The sequence below is a fragment of the Rhinolophus hipposideros genome, assembly GCF_964194185.1.
Source record: "Rhinolophus hipposideros genome assembly, chromosome: 12".
NCBI classification, from domain to species: domain Eukaryota; kingdom Metazoa; phylum Chordata; class Mammalia; order Chiroptera; family Rhinolophidae; genus Rhinolophus; species Rhinolophus hipposideros.
This window is the reverse complement of record NC_138058.1, coordinates 13983101-14010517: the sequence shown is the minus strand read 5'-3', so window position 1 is coordinate 14010517 and position 27417 is coordinate 13983101. Positions and strand designations below refer to the sequence as shown.

At 38.8% G+C, this 27417-nt stretch overlaps 1 protein-coding gene and 1 pseudogene across 4 annotated transcripts in view; one reads left to right on the top strand and one right to left on the bottom strand.

Moving 5' to 3' along the window:
- The window catches only part of RMND5A (required for meiotic nuclear division 5 homolog A), a 65321-nt gene that overhangs the window by 11604 nt on the left and 26300 nt on the right, over nucleotides 1–27417 (top strand). For all 3 annotated transcript variants that reach the window (XM_081068964.1, XM_081068965.1, XM_081068966.1), the window contains exon 2: nucleotides 16304–16446. In XM_081068964.1, coding sequence (XP_080925090.1) covers nucleotides 16304–16446 — 143 coding nt within the window. The remainder of the gene's footprint in view (nucleotides 1–16303; nucleotides 16447–27417) is intronic.
- Nucleotides 18–505, bottom strand: LOC308506075 (transcription factor BTF3-like; annotated as a pseudogene). The gene has a single exon. The product of its transcript is annotated as a transcription factor BTF3-like (transcript).

Below are 27417 nucleotides of genomic sequence, written 5' to 3'. Positions count from 1 at the left end.
TCAGAAGTTGACTCAGTTCAGTTTGCTTCATTCTTGGAAGCCTCACCAAAATTCTCCACATGTCTGGAACTTCACCATTGTCATCCTCTCCCGGAGCAAGTGGTGCTTTTCCATCCCCAGATGGGTTGGGCAGAGCTGCGGCCAGCCTTCTTAAACTGGTTAGACTGTCTGCACCAAGCTAGTTTAAGATGCCAGGTAGCATTTCTGTCAGCTGCTTGGTCTCAGGGTGGCCTGTGATGGTCAAAGTTCGCTGCCAGAGAGGCTTGAACTTCAGGGTTGTGAAAGTGGATCACTGTTCCTCGGTTTGTGAACATAGTCACATCTTCAATACGAGAGATATCGTTGACCCCTAACTTCTTTAAGGAGAACTGAAGTTTATTTATCGTCTCTCTGCTGTAGCTGTTCTGTGAACCAACGTCTTTCTGCGAGCAGTTCCTTTCCCACCAATGTACACTTGTGCCTGCAGTTTGGCAAGTTTCTCCTGGTTCATGATAGTTGCTTTCATCTTGTTGGAGAGGAAACGGGGCGGCGCAGGGGACTAGCGTTGGCACTCGGGGTCCTGAGCAGACCAGCTGAGAATAAAAGCACACATGCAGGGACACAGGATGGCAGCTAGAGCTCTCCCTTCCTTTTGACCTTAGGGTTTTTTTTCTCTGTTTTGTCTTTGTCTTCTATTTTGTTTAAGATATTAAGACTTTTCTTTTTATAGGAGTGGGATAAGGTAGATGTTTTTTTCCCCCGTAGTGATGCCTAATCGTTTGGCTTTTTCTATTTTAATTTTTTTAAAGGGATTAACTAGAATGGACTCTGGATATAGCTCTATGAGATCTGAGTTTTTTTAGGTACAGTTAGGATTATCTTTACTAAATGGATTTCTTTGTATTTATCTACATCAAAGCTGTGTGCCATTTTTCTTTCCACTTAACTCCAAATTTAAGTTCTCTGTCCATTTTCTCAAAATGGAGTTAGCTTTTAATAACTCAAGAGAGCTAAAACGCAGTATGTGTAATATTTATAAACTAGTATATTTATAATTTTTCCTGCCTCCAGAATATTCATAATAATGTAAAATCAGGTCTTTTTGATTTCTGGAGACTCCTGCTATTTATTTCTACCAAAATTCTCTAGTCTTAGAGAGTGAGGTTTTCAGCCCTTTTGGAAATCTGAATAATTATCGTCATAGCAATATGTTTCTCTCTTGTTCCTCAATATTTTTTTATAGGGTGCTCTTAATTATAGTGCGTCTCATCTCTCATGTGTTTGACTCTTGGACACCATTACTTCATGGTGTAATTCACACCTTTAAATTGCCTTTTATAGACCAAATTAGAATTTAGGATTATCTGCCAATGAGCAGACATATCAGTGTTGTAGCTGAACTGTATCAGCTGCCTATCAAACAGCTGTTTAGTTTTAGCAGTGTTATCTTTCTTTAACAGTGTGTGCACAATCATTTGAGGGTTCCCTCCCATTTCATAAAAATAAGCATTAAAATTAAAAACGCAACTACTGAGTAAGGATGAGAAACTGTTTTTAATGTTAGTGATTTCTTTGTCTTGCTTATATTAGATGGCCCAAAATAATGAATAAATCTTGTCACATAGTTGGACATGTGATTATCTTGTCAGTGTGATCAGTAATATAGGAAAATAATTGAACAGACATATGTACAAAATGCTAAACTGTTATTTGAAGGTTGTTTATAAAACCAGTGTATAACTAGGAATTTCATGATTTTTCACATTATGAGAACCAGACACCCCCCCCCCCTTTTTTTTTAAATTAGTTTCAGGTGCACAAGACAAAGTAATACTTAGACGTTTATCATTTATATCCCTCACACTGTGTGGACCCCCCTCCCCGCATCCACTATCGCTCTGACATCGCACCGAGCCATTACATTTCCACTGTCTCTATTCCTAATGCTGTACTCCGCTTCATGTAAGTATATACCTACATATATATAGATATATACATGTATGTATATATATAAAAAAAAACTATAGTTGGCATTCATTATTGCTCAGCTTCAGGTGTACAGTGCATTGATCAGGCATCTACATCTTCCCTGAGATGGTCTCCCAAATGGGACACGTGTCCATCGATACCCTATAAAATCTTTACAACATTATTGATTACGTTCCCCAAATTAATTTTCAAAATCCCGTGGCCATCTTGTGGTTACCAATTGTTTTCTAATTCCCTCACCTTCCCTCTTATCCCCACTCCCCCGCCCATCTAACAACCCTCAGTTTTTCCTCTTTGTCTCCAAAACTATTTCTGATTAGTTCATTCACTTACTCTCTTCTTTAGATTCCGCACATAAGTGAGATCATATGGTATTTGTCTTTCTCTGTCTGACGTATTTCACTTAACATAATGTTCTCTAGGTCCATCCATGTTGTTGCAAATGGTAAGATTTCTTTCTACTTTATGGCTGCGTAATACTCCATTGTATAAATGTACCACAGTTTCTTAATCCAGTCATCTACTGATGGGCATTTCGGTTGTTTCCATGTCTTGGCTATTGTGTATAGTGCTGCAATAAACATAGGAGTGCATAAAGATGTTTGAATTGGAGTTTTGGATTTTTCCGAATAGATACCTACGAGTGGAATTGCTGGATCATAAGGTGGTTCCACTTTTGAGATACCTCCATACTGTTTTCCATAGTGGCTGCACTAATCTGCAATCCCACCAACAGTGCACAAGCGTTCCCTTTTCTCCACGTCCTCGCCAACACTTGTTATTTGTTGATTTATTGATGATAGCCATTTTGACTGGGGTGAGGTGGTATCTCATTGTGGTTTTTATTTGCATTTCTCTGATGGTTAGTGAGGTTGAGCATTTCTTCATATGTCTGTTTGCCATCTGTGTATCCTTTTTAGAAAAATGTCTCTTCAAGTCCTCTGCCCATTTTTTAATTGGGTTGTTTGTTTTTTTGGAGTTGTTGAGTGAGTTTTTTTATAGATTTGTGATATTAACCCCTTATCAGATATATCATTGGCAAATATCTTTTCCCATTCAGTAGGATCCCTTTTTGTTTTATTGACGGTTTCCTTTGCTTTGAAAAATCTTTTTAGTTTGATGTAATCCCACGTTTATTTTTTCTCTTATTTCCCTCGCACGAGGGGATATATCAGTAAAAATCTTACTCCGGGTAATGTCTGTGAAGCTTCTTCCTATATTTTCTTCTAGGTATTTTATGGTTTCAGATCTTACATTTAAGTATTTAAGTCATTTTAAATTTATTTTTGTATATGGCGTAAGGAGGTGGTCCAGCTTCATTTTTTGGCATGTGTCTGTCCAGGTTTCCCAGAACCATTTATTGAATAGACTGTCTTTACACCATCGTACATTCTTGCTTCCATTGTCGTAGATTAAATGGCCATATAGGCATGGATTTATTTCTGGACTCTCTATTCTGTTCCATTGATCTATGTATCTGTTTTTATGCCAGTACCATGCTATTTTGATTACTGTAGCCTATTAGTATAATTTGAAGTCAGGTATCATTATACCTCCCACTTTGTTCTTATTTCTCAAGATTGCTGAGGCTATCCGGGGTCTTTTATGGTCCCATATAAATTTTAGGATTATATGTTCTATTTCTGTGAAAAACGTCATTGGTAGTTTGATAGGAATTGCGTTGAATATGTATATTTCCTTAGGCAGTATGGACATTTTAACTATATTAATTCTTCCTATCCATGAACATGGTATGTGTTTCCATTTATTTATATCTTCTTTCATTTCTTTCTTCAGTGTCTCATAATTTTCTGAGTAGAAATCTTTTAATCTTTGGTTAATTTTATTCCCTGGTATTTTATAGTCTTTGGAGCAATTGTAAATGGGATTGTTTTTTTAATTTCTCCTTCTGATGTTTTATTATTGGTATATACAAATGGAAATGATTTCTGAATATTAATTTTGTATCCTGCTACTTTACTAAATTCACCTATCAGCTCTAATAGTTTCTTGGTGGAGTCTTTAGGGTTCTCTATATATAGTATCATAGCATCTGCATATAATGATAATTTCACTTCCTCCTTACCAATTTGGATGCCTTTTATTTCTTTTTCTTGGCTGATTGCTGTGGCTAGAACTTCCAGCACTATGTTGAATAGAAGTGGAGATAGTGGGCAACCTTGCCTTGTTCCTGATCTTAGGGGGAATGGTTTTAGTTTTTCCCCATTGAGTATGATGTTAGCTGTGGGTTTATCATATATGGCCTTTACTATGTTGAGATATGATCCCTCTATTCCCACTTTCTTAAGAGTTGTTATCATAAATGGCTGCTGGATTTTATCAAATGCTGTTTCTGCATCTATTAATATGATCATGTGATTTTTATTTTTCATTTTGTTAATGTGGTGTATCACATTAATTGCTTTGCGGATGTTGAACTACCCTTGCATACCAGGGATGAATCCCACTTGATCATGGTGTATGATCTTTTTAATGTATTGCTGAATTCTGTTCGCTAATGTTTTATTGAGGATTTTTGCATTTATGTTCATTAGAGATATCAGCCTGTAGTTTTCTTTTTTTGTGGTGTCTTTGTCTGATTTTGGGATCAGGCTGATAGTGGCTTCGTAAAAAGTGTTTGGGAGTCTTCCCTTCTTCTGGATTTTTTGGAAGATCTTGAGGAGAATAGGTGATAATTCTTTTTTGAACGTTTTGTAAAATTCCCCTGTAAAGCCCTCTGGTCCAGGGCTTTTGTTTTTTGGGAGATTGTTGATTACTGATTCAATTTCCCTGGTGGTAATCAGTCTATTCAGGTTTTCTGTTTCTTCTTGAGTTAGCCTTGGAAGGCTGTACGCCTCTAGAAAATTGTCCATTTCTTCCAGATTGTCAAATTTGTTGGCATATAGTTGCTCATAGTAATTTCTTAAAATTTTTTGTATTTCTGTCGTGTCTGTTGTCACTTCTCTTTCATTTCTGATTTTATTAATTTGGGTCCTATCTTTTTTTTAATGAGTCTGGCTAAAGGTTTATCAATTTTATCTTCTCTAAGAACCAATTCTTGGATTCATTGATCTTTTGTATTGTTTTTCTGGTTTCTATTTCATTTATTTCTGCTCTGATCTTTATTATCTCCTTCCTCGTGCTCCCTTTGGGCTTATTTTGCTGTTTTTTTTTTTCCAGATCCCTTAAGTGTGAAGATAAACTGTTGATTAGTGATGTTTCTTGTTTCTTCAGGTAGGCCTGCAATGCTATGAATTTCCCTCTTAAGACTGCTTTTGCGGCATCCTATAGATTTGGGGCCGTCGTGTTTTCATTTTTGTTTGTCTCGAGATATCTTTTGATTTCTTCCTTGATCTCCCGCTTAACCCATTCATTATTTAGTAATAAGTGATTCAGCCTCCATGAATTGGTGTGTCTTCCAGTTTTTTCCTGTAGCCAGAGAAGACAGTTGGTATGATTTCAATTTTCTTAAATTTATCAAGACTTGTTTTGTGGCCTAACATATGGTCTGTCTTGGAAAATGTTCCATGTGCACTTGAGAGAAATGTGTATTTTGCAGCATTGGGGTGAAATGCTCTGAAAATACCTATTAAATCCATGTGGTCCAATGTTCCATTTAAGGCTGTTGTTTCCGTATTGATTTTCTGTGTGGAAGACCTGTCCCTAGTTGTCAGAGGTGTGTTGAAGTCCGCTACTATGATAGTGTTACTGTTGATCTCTGTCTTTATGTCAGTCAGTATCTGTTTTATGTATTTAGATGCTCCTATGTTGGGTGCATAAATATTTACTAGGGTTATGTCCTCTTGTCGAATCGATCCCTTTATTATTATATAGTGCCCATCTTTATCTTTTAACATGTTCTTCATTTTAAAGTCTATTTTGTCAGATATAAGTATTGCAACTCCAGTTTTTTTCTCATTTCCATTTGCATGCAATATGTTACTCCAACCCTTCACTTTCAGCCTGTGTGTGTCTTTTGATCTGAGGTGAGTCTCTTGTATGCAGCATATACAAGGGTCTTGCTTCCTTATCCACTCAGCCACCCTATGTCTCTTTTTTTTTTTTAAGATTTTTTTTTTCATTGGGGAAGGGGTACAGGACTTTATTGGGGAACAGTGTGTACTTCCAGGACTTTTTTCCAAGTCGAGTTGTTGTCCTTTGAATCTTGGTTGTGGAAGGCGCAGCTCAGCTCCAGGTCCATTTGCTGTTGTTAGTTGCAGGGGGTGCAGCCCACCATCCCTTATGGGAGTCGAACGGGCAACCTTGTGGTTGACAGCCCGCACTCCAACCAACTGAGCCATCCGGCAGGCCGGTCAGCTCAAGGTGCTGTATTCAATTTTAGTTGCAGGGGGCAGAGCCCACCATCCCTTACATGACTCGAGGAATTGAACTGGCAACCTTGTGGTTGAGAGCCCACTGGCCCATGTGGGAATCGAACCGGCAGCCTTAGGAGTTAGGAGCATGGACCTCTAACCGCCTGAGCCACCGGGCCGCCCCACCCAATGTCTCTTGATTGGAGCATTTAATCTGTTTACATTTAAAGTGATTATTGATAGGTACGTAGTTAGTGCCCTTTTTAAATTTGTAGTTAGATTGTTTTCATCTTCTATTTACAGAAGTCCTTTTAGTATTTCTTGCAATGCTGGCTTGGTGGTAATAAATTCCTTTAGCTTATTCTTTTCTGGGAAGCTCTTTATCTCTCCATCAACTTTAAATGATAGCCTTGCTGGATAAAGCAATCTAGGTTGTTGGCCTTTGTTTTCCATCACTTTGAGTATCTCCTGCCACTCCTTCCTGGCCTTCAATGTTTCTGTAGAAAAGTCATTTGATAGTCTTATGGGAGTTCCCTTGTATGTAACCCTCTGTCTTTCTCTTGCTGCTTTTCAGATTCTCTCTTTGTCTTTAAGCTTTGCCATTTTAACTATAATGTGTCTTGGTGTGGACCTATTTGGGTTTATCCTGGTTCGAACTCTCTGCACTTCCTGGGCTTGTATGTTGGTTTCTTTCATCAGGTTAAGGAAAATTTCAGACAGTATTACTTCAAATATGTTCTCAATATCTTGCTCCTTCTCTTTACCTTCTGGTATTCCTATGATGCACATGTTGTTGCGCTTGATGTTATCCCAGAGGTCTCTTAAACCATCTTCATTGTTTTTTATTCTTTTTTCTTTCTGTTCTGTTTGGGTGATCTCTGCTAACTTGTCTTCTACGTCGCTGATTCGATCCTCTGCTTCATCTAACCTGCTGGTCATTCTTTCAAGTAAGTTCTTAATTTCGGTAATTGTGTTCTTTAGTTCTAGCTGGTTGTTTGTTAAGATTTCCACATCTTTTTTAGTTCTAACTGGTTGTTCTTTATGATTTCTATATCCTTCTTTATGTCTTCTCTAAGCTCCTTAAACATTGTTATCACCAGTGTTCTGAACTCTGTCTCTGATAGGTTGGTTACCTCTGTTTCATTTGGTTCCATTTGTGGAGGTTACTTCTGTTCTTTTATTTGGGACATGTTTTTTTGTTTCCCCATTCTGTCTGACTCTGTGTTTGCTTTGATGTATTAGGTAGATCCCCTAGAGTTCTTAGTTCTTGCTGGGTTATCTTATGTAATATGTGTCCTTTATATTTGACTTGCACTACTTTGTTCTTCTCCTCTGCATGTGCTCCAAAGGTGACTCTTGTGTTGTATATATTGTTCTTTAAGTAATCCTTCCATTAGTCTCTTAGCTGTTCTGTGTGATGAGCAGAGTTCTTTGATGGGTCATATGTCCCGTTTGTGATAAGATCCGGAGAACTCAAAAAGTGCGCCTCGCTGCCGCCATTCCCATGATGTTTAATTCACTTTTAGAACCATGTTCCTTTTAGGTATTGCCACCACATGCCATCCAACTTTATGATTCCAGACACCCCCTTTAACGTGTAAGTTTGTTTTACCTTCCTACATTCTGGCTTGGGATACACTTTTACAGGAACACACTGTGTATTAAAGTTGAGATGTATTTCATTTCTTTGACAATTGTTGGGATAATCTTCTTTTACACAACAAGGAAACTGGCTCAAAATACAAGCCTGTGAATTTTTATTCCAAATCTTTACCTGTGTGTTTAAAGTCGTTCTTTTCTTTTTGCGGGGAGTTGTTATTTAGAAGAGAAAAGGAACTTATAACTGGGGTAACTCTATTTTGTGAGTATGTTTTATTTGAAAATTGGTGTGTGTGTATGTTGACTAATGTATTTGTTTGCTTTTGGGAAAATTTAGGCTGCAGTGCTGTTGTGTAATGCTCAGTAAACATCCACGTAAGAGTGAAGGCTCAAGGAGCTGCTGAGTGTGAAACTGTCGGCAGTTTCAGAGGGTGTTGGTTCGGAGTGCGTCGGCAGTGCCAGTGTCCAGTGCTGGCCTTGAAATTGAAAATGTGTCGTACACAACTTACTACTTTTTTATTCATTCAGTTAGTAGTTACCGAAAGCCTAATATGTTCTAGTTACCATGTTAAACATGGGGATTAAAAATCGTATTTCCTATCTTTAATTAATATGTGGGAGGTGATAGACAAATAATTATTTACAATGAAATGTGAAGCCCTGTTAAGGAAGTATTTATAATGAAATGGGAAGCCCTGACAGAGAGGTGCAGGATGCTATGGAAACAGATAATTTTTCTAATTTGTTGTTTCATTGAAACTTATGGATATAAATGCTGAAATGGCTCTGCAGGGAAGCCCAAGGGCAGAGCTTCAAGTCTTAGCTAAACTCTGTAAGAACAGTTTGGGATTTAACTCAGATATGTTTAATTCAGTTTGGCAAATGTCTGATTTTGGAGGGAGCCATGGCTATTCCAGTATCTGAGAATATCACCCTTAAAACCTGTTTATAAAATAAAAGTTCCTATTCTATTTATTGGAAGGAACTTAACTTAGACCAACCATGTGTGTTGGTTTTTTGCTTGGAATTAAAATCTTTTATTGACATGGTAATTGTTTTACCTGTTGAATCAAGTCATAATAAAAGGGACCTTACTTGTGTGGTGCAGCCACTTTGAGAAACAGTTTGGTGGTTTCTTACAGCACTGATCCTGCTCTTAGCAGGATAATATGCAGTGATCAAACTTCTTGGTATTTACCCTAAGGAGTTGAAAGCTTGTGTCCACAGAGAAAGCTGCACATGGGCATTTGTAACAGCTTTAGTCATAATTGCCAAAGCTGGGAAGCAACCAGGATGTCCTTCCGTAGGTGACTGCAGCATATCCAGACAATGGAATTCAGCATTATGAAGAAATGAGCTATCAAGACATGCAAAGATGTAGAGGAAGCTTGAATGTATGTTAGTGAGAGAAACCAATCTGAAAAGGCTGTATGATTCCAACCATGTGACATTCTGAGAAAGGCAGAACTGGGGAGACAATAAAAAGAATTAGTGGTTGCCAGGGGTAGGGCGGAGGAGAGAGAGATGAATAGGCAGAGCCACAGAGGGTTTTTAGGGCAGTGAAAATGCTCTGCATGATATTATACGGATGGATATGTATTACACATTTGTCAAACCCCACAGAATATGCGACAACAAGAGTGAACCCTAATGGAAACTAGGGCTTTGGGTTAGTATGATGTGGCAATGTAGGTTCGTCCTTAGCAAAAAAATAACCCCCCTCCCCAACTTTACAATGGTGTTGAGTGATGTTGATATGGGGGCGGGCTGTGCATGTGTGGGGGCTGGGGGGATATGGGAAACCTCTGTACCTCCCTCTGTTTGTTGCAAACCTAAAACTGCTTTGAAAAAAAATAAAGTACTGAAAAAAAAAGTACTTAATGGTGACTATAAATGATGAGCATTGCCTCAGAATCGTTTCATTCAGAATTGTGTATAGGTCCCGAGTCCAGGGAGGTTTATTGCATTGAAAGACACAGTGGGCACAGGACTTCATCCTGGGAAAAGTGACCACCACAGTGGCCATCATCCTGGATTCAAGCATTCACCTTCAGATCATGTGTCGTTACGGGAAAGATGACTGTCACGGGAATTCCTCCCAGCTTTACTTCTAGGAATTGAATCCAGTTAGATTTCTTTCACAGAAAGTTTCCCCTAGAAGCAGGTTTTGTTTTCAGACAGAGAAGACAAAAGAACATTGGAACTCTCCCTTTAGGACTTAGAAGTTTGGTTTTACTCAGTTTGGTTATTATAGTGATTTTCAAACCTGGTTTTACCTTTGGCTCTTTTCCACTGAATCCATTTGAAAATGCATTAGTGGAGTCTTTCTCTCTGAACAGGGCTTTCCCAGGGTTCTCTTTCAGATTATTCCATTATACTTTCCTTGTGCTTCCAAATACTTTGTAAAATTATTTTTCCTTGGGGCATACTGAGAACTCTCAAAGGTAATTAATTGACCTTATACTACTAATATCTATCATTTATAAACTTGAAAACCAAAAAGTATAGGGATTTGTAGATAGTAAAGGAAGAAGAGATAACAGCAGGATCAGACTCCAGATATATACGTTGCTAAGATTTGAAAATATCTATGGATTTCAAGGTCAGGACATAGAAATTCAGTTGGTAAATTTCAAAGAACCTCTCTTCTTGAGTTTGGTCTCTGCTTTTTTTTCTCTAAGCTGTTGTTTGTTGTCTGTTGACTGTAGAAACAAACATGTCTGGATGAGTAGGAGTTATGGCTTGCTTTTTAAAGCTTCTTGTTTAAGTTGAGCTATAGTTCACATACCATAAAATTCACCCTTTAAAAGTACACGTTAACCAGCTTTTAGTGTATTCAGAGTTGTTTAGCTATAAACAGAACATTTTCATTACTCCCCAAAGAAACCTCATCCTGACAGTCACTCTCCATTTCCCCCATCCCCTCAGCCCCTGGCAACCATGAATCTACTTCTGTCTGTAGATTTGCCTATTCTGGACATTTCATATATAGGATCACATAATATGTGGCCTTTTGTGTCTGGCTTCCTTCACTTAACATAATGTTTTCAAAGTTCATCCATGTTGTAGCGTGTATCAGTGCTTCATTTTTTTTAAATGGTTGAAATTATATTCCGTTGTGTGGAATACTTCATTTTGTTTAACCATTCATCATTTAGATTGTACTTTTGGCTAGTATGAATAATGCTTCACGTACGAGTTTGTGTGTGGACATGTTTTCAGTTATCTTGGTTATATACCTACCTAGGAGTGGCATTCCTGGGTCATACGGTAACTCTGTTTAACTTTCTGAGGAACTGTCAAAGTGTTTTCTACAGCACCTGCACCACTTTACATGACACCGGCAGTGTATGAGGGGTCTAAATTCTCCACATCCTTGCCAACACTTCTTGTTGTCATTTATCTTTTTCATTATAGCTATCCCAGTGGATCTGAAGTAACTTATTGTAGTTCTTTTTTTTAAAATAAAAATTTATTGGGGTGACAATGGTTAGTAAAATTACATAGGTTTCAAGTGTACAATTCTGTAATATGATACATCATCTGTGTATCACATTGTTATCAGCACCCAGTCCTCCTTCCATCACCATATATTTGACCTCATTTTTACCACCTTTTCCCCCTCTTATTATAGTTTTGATTTGCATTTCCCAGTTGACTAATGATGTGGAACATCTTCCCCATGCTTATTGTTTACTTGTATAAGTTATTTGGAAAAAAATGTTTATTCAAATCCATTGTTCATTTGTTGAGTTATTTCTCCTGTTGTTGAGTTGTAAGAGTTACTTATATGTTCTGGATATTAGACCCTTATCTGGTAAATGATTTGCAAATATTTTCTCCCACTCTGTAGGTTGTCTTTTCACTTTCTTGATAATGTTTGAAGTTCAAAAGTTTTGTTTTGATGAAGTCCAATTTAATTATTTTTTTCTTTGCTTGCTTGTGCTTGTGGTTTCATATCTGCGTAATCCAAAGTCATGAATACACCCATTTTCTTCTAATTTGATTTCAGCTTTTAAATTTGGTTCCTTATTCCATTTTGGGTTAATTTTCATGTATGCTGTGAATCTTTGTATGTGGATATCTAGTTAGTTATCCCAGCGCTATTTGTTGAATATGGCTTTCTTTTTTAAATTTTTTCCCTTTATTCACCATCAATCCAAATACTTATGTTAACAGTGCCTGCAAATGGGCAAGACATGTGATAAGAATGTGGAGTATACAGTTTCAATAAGAACCTTGTCTTCCCTTCAGGACTTACATCTAGTTGAGGCTGATAGGATAGATACATGAGGTTGTTAAATGGTATACAATTCAGTGCCAGAAGAGTGGTGGAGAGAGCAGAATTCATTAGGAATTGAGAAGACTGAGTAAGTCTATGGGCAGAGAGTTTCATAGTGGAGATGAAGCCATCAGGTTAGGTAAGGTTTAGATACAGAAAGACCACAAATGGTCAGAGCAGAGCTACTGGAGCACTTAGATTTTTTTTGTTGTTTGGCCCAAAGTATCTATGGAATACCTTTTAGACAGATTTTGAGATTGTCCTAAATTATCAAGTCTTCACTTAGCCTAAATTATGTTGTTAGAAGTTGGAAGCACCTGATACATAGTTTGTGCAATTATACTTAGAGATAAGGGCAGTTTCTATTTTGGTCACCCCGTATTGGATTGGTTACCTGTGGGTCTTGTCTTGTGTTTGCTTATTTTGTTACTTTCTCAGTGTTTGTCTTTGAGCCAGAGTTTCTATATTCTGTCTTCACAGGCCCTGCAACCTTCTAGGATTTCTTTTCTTGAAACCCTAGAAAACCTGTTCTTGACATGGTCGCTGATAATTCCACATTGTAAATCCAGTGGTCTGTTCTCAGTCCAACTCTTACTGACATGGCAGCATATGTAACACAGTTGGTAACTCCCTCCTCCTTGACTCATTTTCATCACTTGCCTTCCCCAAACCATGCTTCCTTGATTTTCCTTTTATGTCGCAGTATTGCCGTAGTCTCTGTTAGTCTCCTTTTCCAGTTCTCCTTCATATTGGGCTCGTAAACTTGGAGTTCCCAGGACTCTCCTTTCATCACTTCTTTGTGTCTACACTGGCTTTCGAGGTAATTTCATTTAGTCTTATGGCTTCAACTATCACCTGTGTGCCACGGCTCACCAGTTTGTACATCCCGCCCTGCCCTTCCTCCTGAACTCCAGGAGGCGTTAACATGAACAAAGGAGTATACCATGAACGAAGTGTCTTCTACCTGGAAAGCTCATTATAGACATTGAACTCAGGGTGTTTTACTGGGTACTGGTCATATGGGCACCCTCTGCCTAGCATGTACCAAGATTCCAGACTCAAAGAAGGAAAGCAGGAGTTCAGCATAAACCGCACTGTACGAACAGTTCAGGCACAGTGAACCATGCTTTTCAGGTAGGGTGGTGAAATCCAGGTTCCCAGATAACTAGCCAAAGGGTCAGCCTTGCAAGCAGGCCTTTCTCAAGATGGGCTCAGACCTGTTATGTTAACTCATAGCTGACTTTTCCACGGATACACTGGGGTGACTGTCACTCAACACCTCACATATAACAACAAACCACACACTGAACTCATTATCTTTCCATTCCCCTTGTACCTGCTTAGCCTAGAGTCTTTTTCATCTTACTTGAAGACAACTGCATCTTTCTAGCTGACTCAGGGTGAAAACGTTGGAGTCATCAGTGAGTCCTTCTGTTCCCTCACATCCAGTCGGGGCTGCCTGCTGGCTTTGCTGTCAGAATGTATCCAGAACCCACCACTTCTCACCAGCTTCCCATCTAACATCCTGGGCTGAGCCCCTGTCATCTCATCTGGGTTGCTACCACCACCTCCTGACTTACCTTCCTGCTTCTGTTCTTACACTCCTGTCACCAGCCAGCATGACCATATTAAGTGTTCCATCAGTGTATGTGCCTGCTGTGCTCAGAAGCTGGCAGTGGATATCCCTTTCACTCAAAGTAACAGCCAAAGTCTTTACAGTGCACAAAGGCCCTACAAGATCAGGACCCCATTATCTCTTGGGCTTCTGTCCTCCTATTTTCCTTTGCAGGAGATCAACTTGAGCCGCACTGGCCTCCTCACTATTCCATGAATGGTCTGGTGTATTTCTGCAGTAGGGCTTTTGTCCCCTCAGGTTGGAATGCGTTCTCCTGTAGGGGAGGAAAATAATTTTCCCTCTATCCTTGTGAGTTTTTGGCTGCAACCCCTGTAATAAAAGATAGATTAACGAGAGAAAAACAAATTTATGAACCTGTATACCTCATGTATACAGGGAGATACCTAGGGAAAAATGAGTGACTCAGAGAAGTGGCTTAAAATTGAGGCTTCAATACCATCTTCAGCTAAACATGAAAGAAAGGTATGGGGAGTGCAGCTAAGGGTAGGTTACCAGGAAACGCTTCATAAACAAAAGTATGATTTGTTATACAGCTAAGTCGTGCCTTCTCCATTGGTAAAAGTTTCTTGTGATTTAGAGCCATCCTTCTCTTCCTGGTGCAGAGAGGGAGACACCTTACAAATGGAGATTTCTTTTATAGACGTACATTTCACTTAAAAAGAGTAACTTCTTTGTTTTCAGAGGTTTTCCTCTGTCTGCTGTTTCTCAAAGTAAACCTTATGCTAAAGAAGCATATTTTGGAGTGGCATATTCTGCTACCCTTCACCCTTAAGGTAGCCACATGGCTGATTCCCTTCTTTCAAGCCTTTGCTCATGTCATTTGCTCAGTGAAGCCTACCATGTCTACCCATTTTCAGATTGCAATTACTTAAATCCACATATGCTCCCGTCTCTTTTACTCTCCTTCCCCACCCCCAGCATGTGTCATCTTTTGTCATACTATATAATTGACTTACTTTGTGTGTTGTTCATCTTGTTCGACAGCAGGTGTTAGGGTAGGGATTTTTGGTGGTTTGTTTCAGTGTTACACCTATCACGTAATGAGTGCTCAAGAGATACTTGTTGAATGAATGAATATACTAGGGCTACTGTACTTCTGGGCTTGTTCAGATTCTTGGGCCCTGTCCTGAAACAGGAGGTCAAACCAGTCCAGGGCTCGTGCTGCCTGTGCCGCTCAGCCAGTAGACCCACACAGGACATGGGTCATAGAATAAGCGTTTATGATTAGAGCATCGGTGGTCTGAGAAGGCAGGGGGTTAACATCTCCAAAACCTGCCTTACTATTCTCAGACCAGCCTGGGATATCTAAGGCACACTGGGTGGTGTGATGGTTCCAGGGGTCTGCATAGAGCCTTCCCTCTGGCATTGTGGCTCCAACGTGTTCATCAACCCAGGAGCAGTGATGACAGTAACCTGGAAAGAATTCTAGGCCATAGAGATTGTAATCGGCAAGCAGGGGGACAGGGAGCATTGTAACTACCTGTTTCCCCCAAAATAAGACCTAACCGGAAAATAAGCCCCAGCATGATTTTTCAGGATGACATGCCCTGAGCATAAGCCCTAACGCGTCTTTTGGAGCAAAAATTAATATAAGACCCGGTCTTATTTTCAGGGAAACACGGTAGTAACTTTCAGTTGATTTATCATGTGAATCTATGAGTCCTCTCCCAGTGGAGTCCATAGGACACGTTTAATTCCTTCTGCATCAAATTATACCATGAACGAAGTGTCTTCTACCTGGAAAGCTCATTATAGACATTGAACTCAGGGTGTTTTACTGGGTACTGGTCATATGGGCACCCTCTGCCTAGCATGTACCAAGATTCCAGACTCAGAAGGAAAGCAGGAGTTCAGCATAAACTGCACTGTACGAACAGTTTAGGCACAGTGAACCATGCTTTTCAGGTAGGGTGGTGAAATCCAGGTTCCCAGATAACTAGCCAAAGGGTCAGCCTTGCAAGCAGGCCTTTCTCAAGATGGGCTCAGACCTGTTATGTTAACTCATTTTTGCACGTCCAAAGAATGTGGTTATTTTGCAAATAACCAAAGAAGTTATTTTTTTTCCTTCTACTTTATATAGAATATAAAATATCTAGACTAAATACTCTCTCTTTAGGAAATTTAGTAATAATCAAAATGTTTTGAGAATGACTTGAACAGTTTAAGTGAATTGAGTAAGTGAGTTTATTTGCTGAGACATTTTCTGAAAGATGCGTTGACAGTATTATTCAGTCTATGCTGATTTTAGTAATTACAAAAGTGGGTTTTTTTCTTAATAAAATTTTCTTATTTCTTCCCCCCAATAAAAAAATATTAAGATAACTTTCTTAGTTTTCACTTGAAAAACATTATCATGAATGTGACCATCTGCTTCAAAGCAGATGCTGATTTTTCTTCACTTTTCTTCCATCTTTCTTATTCTAAAGAGCCTATTTGAAACTTGCCATCTTTGGGATTGCTTTTGTAAGTAACGAATCTTTTTTTTCTTTCTTTTTTTTTTTATAGGCCAAGATACTGAATTATCAGGGACACTTTCACTTGTTTTGACCCAGTGCTGTAAAAGAATAAAGGACACTGTTCAGAAATTGGCCTCTGACCACAAAGACATCCACAGCAGCGTTTCTCGGGTTGGAAAAGCCATCGATAAGGTATGGTGTCTCAGGAAGTGTTCGGTTATTGTTAAGCAGCATCCTCCATCTCCTGTCACTGCTTTGATAACATTGGCTTTCTCAACTTATTTTATGCTGTTCCTTTCATTCCTGCTTTTAATAACTTTTGCAGATCTGGTTTTACTGTGTTATTCTTAACATTTCCTATTGCTATTATTTAAAAAATTAAAAACAAACCAAAAAAACTTTTTTTACAGCCTTGTTATTTATCCATTTGCTTATATGAGTACAGCTCCCACTGTCATGATGAGTAAATTTCCCAAGAAATTTTAACCTGCCGTGAAGGGGTTGGCTTACAGAAGTAAGTTTTCCTGCTTCCTGAGTAATTCCCTGGCTGTGCCTCTGTCTGTTACAGAACGATTAAGAAAACACCCTTGTATCCATCTGCCCCACGTTATCCTAGCTCTGTCTTCCCGTCGGCATGCTAGTAGCTTTTCTCCAGAGCTGTTTTATGTGTGAGGGGGTTAGTTGCTAGTCAGCAAGGCCAGTCAGTTGTGGTGGGTGATTTTTCTCAAAACGTCTCTTGAAGCTTTGACTTCGTGGCTTACATAGAAGAGCTATCGTTTGTTGTGCTGGGCCAGTTTTGCCCTTGGAATTCATAGCCCTACTGGGGCCTAAGAGAAGTGGCCTAAGGTTACTTCTGACCACTTCAGCCACTGGGGAGTTTGTGACTGGTTATGGACATTTTTGTTTGCACACTGTAAAATTCTGGGTGTAGCAAAGGCATCCCCTAATCAGTCCTATGAGTTGTCTAGTCTGTACACACAAGAGCGATAACTCGAATGTAGATAAAAACTCCTGGAATCTAGAGAGTGGCTCTAACTCGTGGATGAAAGCCTGTTAGAAATTATCCTATGGAACAGCAGTATTGAAAGGCTACAGTGGAGGCGGCCTAAGCCAGAACTATATGCTTCTAAGGAGGTATCATTAGCTGGTAGGTGTGTATGTCAGGGCCGTGAGTGGCAGCGGCTTGGGACTGGGTGGCTGTGGCTTACAGAAGTGTAAGTCACCTTTCAGAGAGCTCTGACCTCTCCCGTAGTGCTGAGGGCTTCAACTCAGCGACAGGCCAGAGAAGCGGTGTTGGCAGCAGCAGCCCCATTTTTGGATCAGTGATGGCCATTGCCAGCAAAGCATAGCTTTGGAATAGCTTTGAGGTTGTGACACCTGTTTGGTAACACCCAGGGAGTAAACACAGCTTTGGAAGAGGCTTTGGCATCAAACTTTTTGCGGCCATAGCATTGGAAGTCTTCATTTGGTACCTGAAGTGGTTGTTGGTGTGGACTAGTTTAAGGACTGAGTGGAATGGTAGTGGGGCACTTTAGAGTTGATCTTACATTACTGTGAGCGAGAAACCCTCAGTTTCTCTAGGGTGGTGTAACTACTGGTGATGTTTAGGATTTTGGTTTCTCTAGGGTGGTGTAACTACTGGTGATGCTTCAGATTTTGGTGGCTGGTAGTGACGAAGGCATTCTAGTGTTTCTGGTGGTTCCAACCCCAGAAGGTTCCTGGAGGCATTTGATTGACTATGAGGCTGCTTGCAGTTATGGCAGAGGGTGGGAAATTAGAACCAGAAGATGCCATGACAATGAGAAGAGCTGAAGCTTCCAAAGCAGCCAATCAGAAAATATCTGAGAAGAAATCCCAGATGGGAATAGGTGGGGACGGCCTCAGCAACCATATCTTAAGTGTGTGGGCTACTGGCCACCAGGATCAGGAGTATTTGGGCAAATAACTCACCCGCTTTGCACTTATCACTGATTTCCCCGTTTCCTGGTTCATGTATGTTGTCCTATTGTATTTGTCATGAGGACCCTCTTTTACCTTGTCTCTCTAGCTACTGGTAACTTGTTGAGCGTGTCTTCCACCGGATCTAGCAAGTCTTTACAAATATCGGTTAAGGGTTGTCAGTTATCTTGGCTAATCTTTGAGACAAAGCATTTAAATGTATTTGGTGCTAGAAATGGCAATATCCTTGAGAATGGATACCAAGGAAACACGTAGTCGTGAGTAATTAAATTCTGGCTCATTTACTCATTTCTCTTTTGAGAACATTTTTTATGTACTTGGAAGTTATAAGGGCTTTTTCAAGTAATTTTTTAAATAGTTTTATGTTCTTGTGAAAGTAGTTTAGGTTCCAGGTGCCTTGGATTCTTCTGATCTATCATATGAAATTATGTTACTGACTTGATACAGCTAAGTATTTGTTGAATTATAGCCCTGGGTCACACACACACACACACACACACAAAGCCTGAATCTTTTAGCCCAGTTCTCTAACATCTTTCAGTGCATTCCCTCCCAGTTTTGTTTGGCATCTACTTGGCCTCAGCTGTAGAGAAAGCTGCCAACCCCACTAGAACTACCTAGACACTGCACAGGCTTCTCACGTGTACGAGGACTTCTGTGTAGGCTGTTGTCACACGAGACTCCATTGACTTGTAAAGTCCTTTTTTTAAAAAATAGTTTGGATCTGGTACATTTGTACAAGCTTCCAGGGCCACCTGTTGTATTGGTTTGGTGGACTCAGGCATTGGTGGTGAACAAACAGGATGAATCTGACGCCGCTGTGGCACAAGTCTTTAAGACTTGAGTCAAATAGACTTGAGTAATAAACTGGAATGCTGTCCCGCAGCCTGTGAGCACCATTTTATGGCCACTTGTTCCCAGCCCTCCCCCCCAGGGCAGGGCAGTCAGAGTAGCTGGTGACTCCTTTATGAGTAGGCTGGTTTTGCGCGAGGAACTTCGTACATTGTTGACATGCTAGGTGATTTTTTTTCCTTTAGTGTTTTAATGCTTCTTGGGTTTTAAAGTTCTCTAGTCATACTTCTCTGAAAATGTAAGCAGAAAAGTTTGTGGTATTAGCTAAGGTATTTTGTGGCTTTTAATTATTGTAAAGGTAAAATGTTGTTGAAGATTTCTGCTTTAATGTGTTGACTATTTTCAGATGTCCATAGTATTATGATCGCTATTTAAAATATATAATATCAGCCTTTGGGTTCTGTGGCTTTTTTTTTAAACAAATAATTTGTTAGTCTATTTTTGTGTGTGTATGTTGGCCTATTTTTAACTTCCCCATTTTAAGAATATCTAGAATTCTCTCCTGTTTAGGGTGTTTTATTCAGTCTTTTACTTGACTTTTTTTTTTCTTCAGTTTACTTCCTAAGTAAGAAAAGTCAATGAAATGATTACTGCTTTAGACTTGTGTATATTTAAATAGTGCTAAGATTTTAAGGTGTTTAAAATTTGCTGTGGGACAGTTGAAAGTGAAACATAGTACACATTCTTTAGAAGATTCTGGTCTAGTTTGGTGATGTAAGAGTGCTTTTTGTAAATATATAGAAGAACTGAGAAAAATTCTGAGGCAACATAAAATAAAGTTTGCATGGGATGGACTCTGCTTACTATAAAGTAAAGGGAAAATCATAGTGTTCTTGATTAATCTAAGGTTTGTGGAGTTGGTATCTTAATTTTGACTTGGAAGAATGGGTAGGATTTAGCGTAGAGCAGTGAGGTGTGGTTTTCTGTGGGGCCAGGAAAGGTGCTGAACAACACCTGAGAATATGCTTGACTCCTGTTAAACACTCAGGGACTGATTTGATTAGAGTAGCTGTCCCTGTTGGGAAGAGGGCAAGATGGGGTAGGGGGACGGCAGATGGAAGGCTAAAGGACTTGATGGAAGGCTAAAGGATTTGATCGGAGGAGACTGGGGGAAAAGGGAGTGAATGATAAAAGCAGTTGAGCTCCAAAAAAACAAACAACCCAATTAAAAAATGGGCAGAGGACTTGGGGAGACATTTCTCTAAAAAGGACATACAGAAGGCAAGAAGACATATGAAGAAATGCTCAACCTCACTGACCATCAGAGAAATGCAAATAAAAACCACAATGAGATACCACCTCACTCCAGTCAAAATGGCTATCATCAATAAATCAACAAACAACAAATGCTGGCGCGGATGTGGAGAAAAGGGAACGCTAGTGCACTGTTGGTGGGACTGCAGATTAGTGCAGCCACTATGGAAAACAGTATGGAGGTATCTCAGGAATCTGAAAATGGAACTACCCTATGATCCAGTAATTCCACTCCTAGGCATCTACCCGGAGAAATCCAAAACTCCAATTCAAAAATCTGTATGCACTCCTATGTTTATTGCAGCACTTTACACAATAGCCAAGATATGGAAACAACCGAAATGCCCATCGGTAGATGACTGGATTAAGAAGCTGTGGTACATTTATACAATGGAGTATTACGCAGCCATAAAGAAGAAAGAAATCTTATCATTTGCAGCAACATGGATGGACCTAGAGAACATTATGTTAAGTGAAATAAGTCAGAAAGAGAAAGACAAGTACCATATGATCTCACTTATATATGGAATCTAAAGAAAAGACTATGTGAATGAACTAATCAGAGACAGTTTTGGGGACGCAGAGAAAAAACCGAGAGTGGTTAGATGGGTGTGTGGGAGGGGGTTGGGGATAAGGGGAAAGGTGAAGGGATTTGGAAGCAGCTGGTAACCACAAGACGGCCTCAGGGTTTTTTTGAAAATTAATTTGGGGAAGGTATTCTATAATGTTGTAAAGATTTTGTTGGGTATCCGATGGACATGCGTCCTATTTGGGAGACCACCTCAGGGATACTGTGGATACCTGATCATGGCATTGTACACCAGAAGCTAAACATTAATGAATGCCAACTATAATTTTATATATATAATGTGATGGTTCAGTGTGAGGTCGGAGGGATAGTGGATGGGGGGGGGGTTCACAGTGTGAGGAATGTGGATGATGAACGTCTAAGTATTGCCTTGTTTTGTACACCTGAAACTAATAAATAAATTAAAAAAAAAAAAGCAGTTGAGGATTTGCGGGCCTCATTAAATAGGGTGATATTAGACTAAGGAGAAGTCAGGAGTAGGAAGGTAATAGCTGTCACTTATTCACTGTTGACCATGTTCCAGACACTGAGCCAATCGCTTGGCGTAATTTTTCTGTCATGCTGCAGGTACATTGTTCCCATTTTACACCTGAGGAAACCAAGACTCACAGATACTAAGTAACACACTCCAGGTGTACAGCTTGGAAGTGATGGATCAAGATATGGCAAAAAATTTCAACAGCCTGTTTTTAAACACTGTGTTATAATAGGAAATGAGGCCATTGCAGGGCTGGTAATGTTTTGAGGAGGAGAATAAAAATAATGGTTACAGACATTTTTTAAACCACATTGCCTGAACTGATCTGCCACTAGATGGCACATCTACATTGGTGAGGCAAATGCTGACTATGTTTTTAAAAGAATGGAGTAATTAATGCTATAAAAAGTAAAATATAGAATATTTTAAGACAGTTTTGGTGAGCATTCTGGAACTGCCTTTCATGTAGATATGACGGGTATGAGAGGAAAAAAGGTACCAGTGGGAGATAATGTCTTGGGTTTAGCCTAAAATAGCAGTTTAGATGGAGTATGTGGGTAAGTCAGATGTGTGCTAGCTCTAAAGCTCTGTTATGTAATGGATAAATCCTGATGTAGTAGAGAGAAGTTACTGTTAATGAAGAAAAAAATTAAAAAGACAAAGTTCACTCTGCTTAAGAAGAAATAGAGCTAAGTTGAATTCTGAAATATAGACAGATAATTTGATACGTATTTTGGGTGGAATTTTAAGAATTACTAAAAAGGATTAGTTAACAAAGTTATAAAGAGACAATAGTGATGTAAAAAGCCAAGAACGTGTTCCCTAAATATAAAATGAAATATATCAAACTAACTCCTCTCCCCCAAGAATTACTAGCAAGTAATCTAAGAAAATATAGTAGATGACGTGTCTAAATTTTTGCAAAGCATTTTACAAAAATCTCATATCTTTGTGGTCAAGATGGAAGATGTTCCTTTTTAAATTATGGGGTTTAAATCGGAGCAGTCATATTCTGCACACTGTTCACTTTGCGTGGTCTGAGGATGGGCCTGATCTACCCAGGTTTGGCCACAGCTGTTTGCTGTAGGGTGGGTGGGCACCCCCAAGTCCTTCCCTAGGATTTCTTCTCATTAGAGCAAACTGAAAGGAGGGCTGGGAATGTGAGCCTAGGAGTGATTACAAGTGGCCCCTAAGAGAATCTGAGAGACCCTGGTTACCTGAGCCTTTCTCTAAGTCCAGCTTGTTTGGGCAAAAGAGATTTTCTGTTCGTGGGAACCAAGACTCCTGACTCCTTCAAGCAGCTGGATGCTCTCTGGGTCTATTCACTTATAGTGGGCTTCAATTTCTGTGAAACAATACTGGTTTTGCCCTTTTTAGTCTGAAGAGCATTCTCAGAAGATGAGTTTTGGTTTCTCTGCCATCTGTTACATTACATTAGCTCTAAGCTATAGGCCTATATTGTTCTTACCACTTCTATTCTGAGCAGAATGCTAATGATAATTATTTGTTGAATTGTAGTCCAATCCTCAGAGGAAAGCCTGGATCTTTGCTATCAGATCTTATGTTAGGGTGCAGGATCAGAGGACCCCAGTGGACATAAAGGTGGTGCAGACCCACTTTTGCCTGAGGCTACAAAATGAAATAACTTGCTTTGGGTTAGCATCAAAAGTCAGGTTGGGTTGAGAGAGGAAAAGGACCTTATACCCTATTAAGCTGTGCCAATTAATCCAGTCTGTTATTGTACTCAGTGATTTTAAATTAATGAATCATTAATGCCTCTGTTAATGTGCTTTTGTATTTTTGTTTTATTTGTGTTTTCTCAAATGATTCTTTTAAATGCAGAATGGAAGATTTGGTGGCAAGGCCTGGCTCTGAGATTCAGATACTGTGTGTCGCAGGCTTACTGAGGGATAGGTCCTGTAGATATTTTCGTGTACATTATTTAATTTAGTCTTTACCAACGCTTTGTAAGGTAGGGATGGTTGTCCACAGATACAGATGTTTTCACATCTAAGACTTTGATTAAGTAACCTGCCTGAGATCACAGAACTAGAAAGCCACTGGAAAAGCTGGGATAAAAATCCCAATTTTAAGAGTTTGAAGACTTTTTCTCAACTGGACTTCCTTGAGGAACTCCATCCCTAGTGCCCTAAGGCTCCCACTGTATGCATGAGTTTCTCCGCTGTGCATCTAGAATGGTAAGTATGTGCCATCTTTGGGAGAATTGGTAAAATACCATGTTTCCCCAAAAGTAAGACATAGCTGGACAATCAGCTGTCCTGTGTCTTTTGGAGCAAAAATTAATATAAGACCCGGTATTATATTTTATTTTGTTTTACCTGGTCTAATAGTAAAATAAGACGGGGTATTATATTATAATGTATTATTGTATTGTATTATATTGTATTGTAATGTATTATTGTATAACGTATATTATAATGTAATATAATATAATATTAAAGACCCAGTCTTATAGTAAAATAAGACCGGGTCTTATATTAATTTTTGCTCCAAAAGACACATTAGAGTCTTTTGATTGTGTCTGTGCCATTAGGTCTTATTTTCGGGGAAACACGGTAGTCACTCAGATTTCTGTAGTCTTTTCAGATGAGGCAGTCAGAAGAGCATGTTGCCCAGAGCCTAAAGGTATATAAAATAATATGCAAAATACTGTGAGGGGATATGGACGCAAATGTGACTGGAGGATTTTAAGAATCTTTAAAGCCCAGCAGAGTAATTTGGCATATCTCGGACCATGCCACATTACCCCCCTTTGTTTATAAAGTAAAAACTTAATTGGTGTGGTTTTCTCTGCCCTCCCTCGCCCCCCCCCCCCTTGATCTGGCACTGTCTACCTTTCTCTTGCTTTGAAAACCAGACGTATGAATATCGTACAATGGAGATAATGGAATTCTTAAAAGGTAGTATCTACATCTAAAAATGCATCTGTAAATGCTGATTATGACACACTACTAGATTTAATTTCCAGTCCATAGTTTGCAAAGCATTGCTGTCTGGTATATGCCTAAATATGGATTGTTTCATCACAGGGCCTGGCCTGTGCCTCACCAACTTTACTAGGCTTGCTAAATTTTTCCCTAAAGGGTTTATACCAATTTGCAGTCCTACTAATCGTGTATAACAGTTTCTGTTTCTTCAGTTATTGTGTACACTTGGTGTGATCAGCTTTTCTAAAATTTTAAATTAATCACATGGATATGAAATAGTATCTAGTTGTATTAATTTGCATTCCCTTCATCTTTGAGGTGGAGCATCTTTTCGTATGTTTATTAGAATTTGCCCCTTTTGTGAGTTTCTTTCTTACTTTTGGACCTTTTCTTTTTTTCTATTATGTTGTTTGTCTTTATTTTTGATTGGTAGGATTAAAAAAAACAAAACAAAAAAACTTGTATGCTAATCTTCTTTGTATGATACGTGAAGTAGATATCATTTCCTAGACTGAGTGGAACTAGAATCCAGGTCTTATTATTGTATGTCAAGTATCCTTTGCAGTATACCTCTCACTCCTAAACCAGATTAACTGGATGCTTAGAAGGGAAATTGATGCCTGGTAGGTGCAACAGTAGCCCATTGTTAGACTTACATAACAATTTTTTTTCAAAAGTAGATGGGGAAGGTTAGAAAAAATTAACAGTATTAAAGAATTGCCACTTAGGAATTAAAATAAATACTGGGTTTTATCATGTACTGTTACCACTGTGCTCAATAATTATAATTTCAGAAATTGATTGGAAAATGTGTTTCAGAAATGGATTGGTTTTGGATAGTGAACAATGAAAGCCAGTCCTAAGGTCTAACCAAGTTTGTAAGCATGTTCATGTGGCAAAAGTGATAGGGTGGTCTGTTTAGAGTTCATAGTTTCATAAATTTACTCCTCCTCTGCCTCAGCTTCCAGATTTTAAAACTTTCAATAATTAAAAATTTGGATAACACTAAAAGTACAGAGATGGCGTGTGAATTAGTGTGTCCTGGATTTCTTTCCAAACCATAACATCTCCTCCAGGCAGAGAGACCCTTGAATGCGTGTTTTGCTTTTGATTCTTCTCTGTAAAAAGAATCCTGTTTTTACATTTAAGAACACTTTTCCTTTTTTTAAAAGGAAAAGATATAGTCAAACAAGTACTAATGATAGGTATTTCTCTTCATTAGCCGATTCTTGGCTGGTTTGCAGTGCTGCTGATTTCCTGGGTAGCCTTGCAAACGAGTTTGGTCGCCTAGCAACAGCTGGAACTGATCCTAGCTCTCTCTGATGCAATAGTAAGAACGGGCAGTTACAACAAAAGGAGTTCTGACACTATTACATTTTCTCAACCTCTTTTTATAATTTTTGATTTAATTTTTATACAAGTGAGCAGAAAATAAGCTATGAAAGAAGTTTACTTATCTACCTCAGTGATTTAAACTGGAAAATCAGAATGGTAGAACAGAGCGCAGAAATTTTCATCGAATGCATTACTTATTCATATTTAGTTGTACAAATATTTTCCAAGGCTAGCAAGTAAGTTATATTATTTGAATGTAATAGAGATATCCTGAGTGTTAAGGGTACTCGATTTTTCTTACCTGTATGGTAGTGGCCATGGTATGTACACCTTATGGAAATAAAGGTACATGAAAAGCATCATTGTAAACTGTTTAAATTTGTTGAAATATTAGACTCTTATATTTTAAAGTTTCCTAGATGGTCAAAATTTCCTTTTGGTATGTATGTTAAGGAAATATTTGAAAGAATTTTTCTGTTCGATCTGAGCAGTTACTCTCTGGTTGTGTAGCCATTACAATTCTGACTTAATACATACTGCCAAATAAAATTGTCTGTTTTAACAAGGTCTGTGCTTTGAGCTGAGCAGTAATGCCTTCCAAAGTTGTTCCTGCAGCACAGATACCTGATAAATTTGTTCAGGATTGATGGGGTTGAAGAATAAGCATTAAATAAACGAGTAGAAATCTGAAGGTTGTATTTGGATTGAATAAGGTTGATAGGTCTATGAGGAATCTTTCTTAATTAGTCTCAGTGATTCTTGCTTATGGGGTGCACTTAGTTAGACATTAGAGTTGGCAGATTCCTGAGTTTGTATTAAATTCTGTCATCTTCACATACCCGTTCTTTTATTCACTGGAGTGATCATTTGTCTCTAGGGGAGTAAATATGAGAACATCTGTGACAGCAGTCACCCTTCTAGGCCTCTACCCTAGCCTAGAAGAGGAAAATATTAGCCGCATCTCCATTTCGTGTTCTAGTTGTCATAGATAGCATAAAGATAAAATAATTTGCTTAAAAGCACTAATGAACCATTATAAAATCATCTCTCAGCAGGCAGAATCTGGTGGGCAGATGCTAACTTAGAACCTTACCCAGGCAATTGCGTCTCTTATTTTCAGGGCTGGGGATAGCCTGTTCAGTATGTGCATGGAAGCTGTGTCTTTAGCATCTAGGTACTGTGTATTATTTCTTATTTCCATTCTTTAAGTATGTACTAGACCAAGAAAGATGTCTATAAAAAGAAAATGAATAAAAATTAAGACCCCGACAGTAATTTTGCTGGTTTTTTTTTTTTTTGTCTGAGTATTTCCAAATCTTAATGTACATGTTTAGTTTTAAGCTACTGACTTGATATCTAAGAACAGGGTACATAGCTCTTTAAAGAAAAATGTGCTTAATTTTGGAGAAGAGAACTCGCCTGTATTGTGGTGATGTAAATGGTGAGTGGTTTGTAGTTTCTCCTGCAGGTTACCTTCTACCTGTTCTTGTAAGTACTATAAAACGTTCCTGTGTTACTTGGACTGTATTTAAGCAGTGATTGATTGACTAGGACTGTAATTTCAGCAAATCTGAAAAAAAAATGCAAGAGGTTTATTAGGCGGTAATGCCTATGAAAGATAAAGGGGCCGAAAGTAAAATTGGACAGGAAAAGCTTTCAGACTACAAAGTAGACTCGTTCTTCCTTCACTCTTAATATTTCAGGTTGCCCTCTGGTACCATTTCACTTCCATCTGAAGAACATACTTT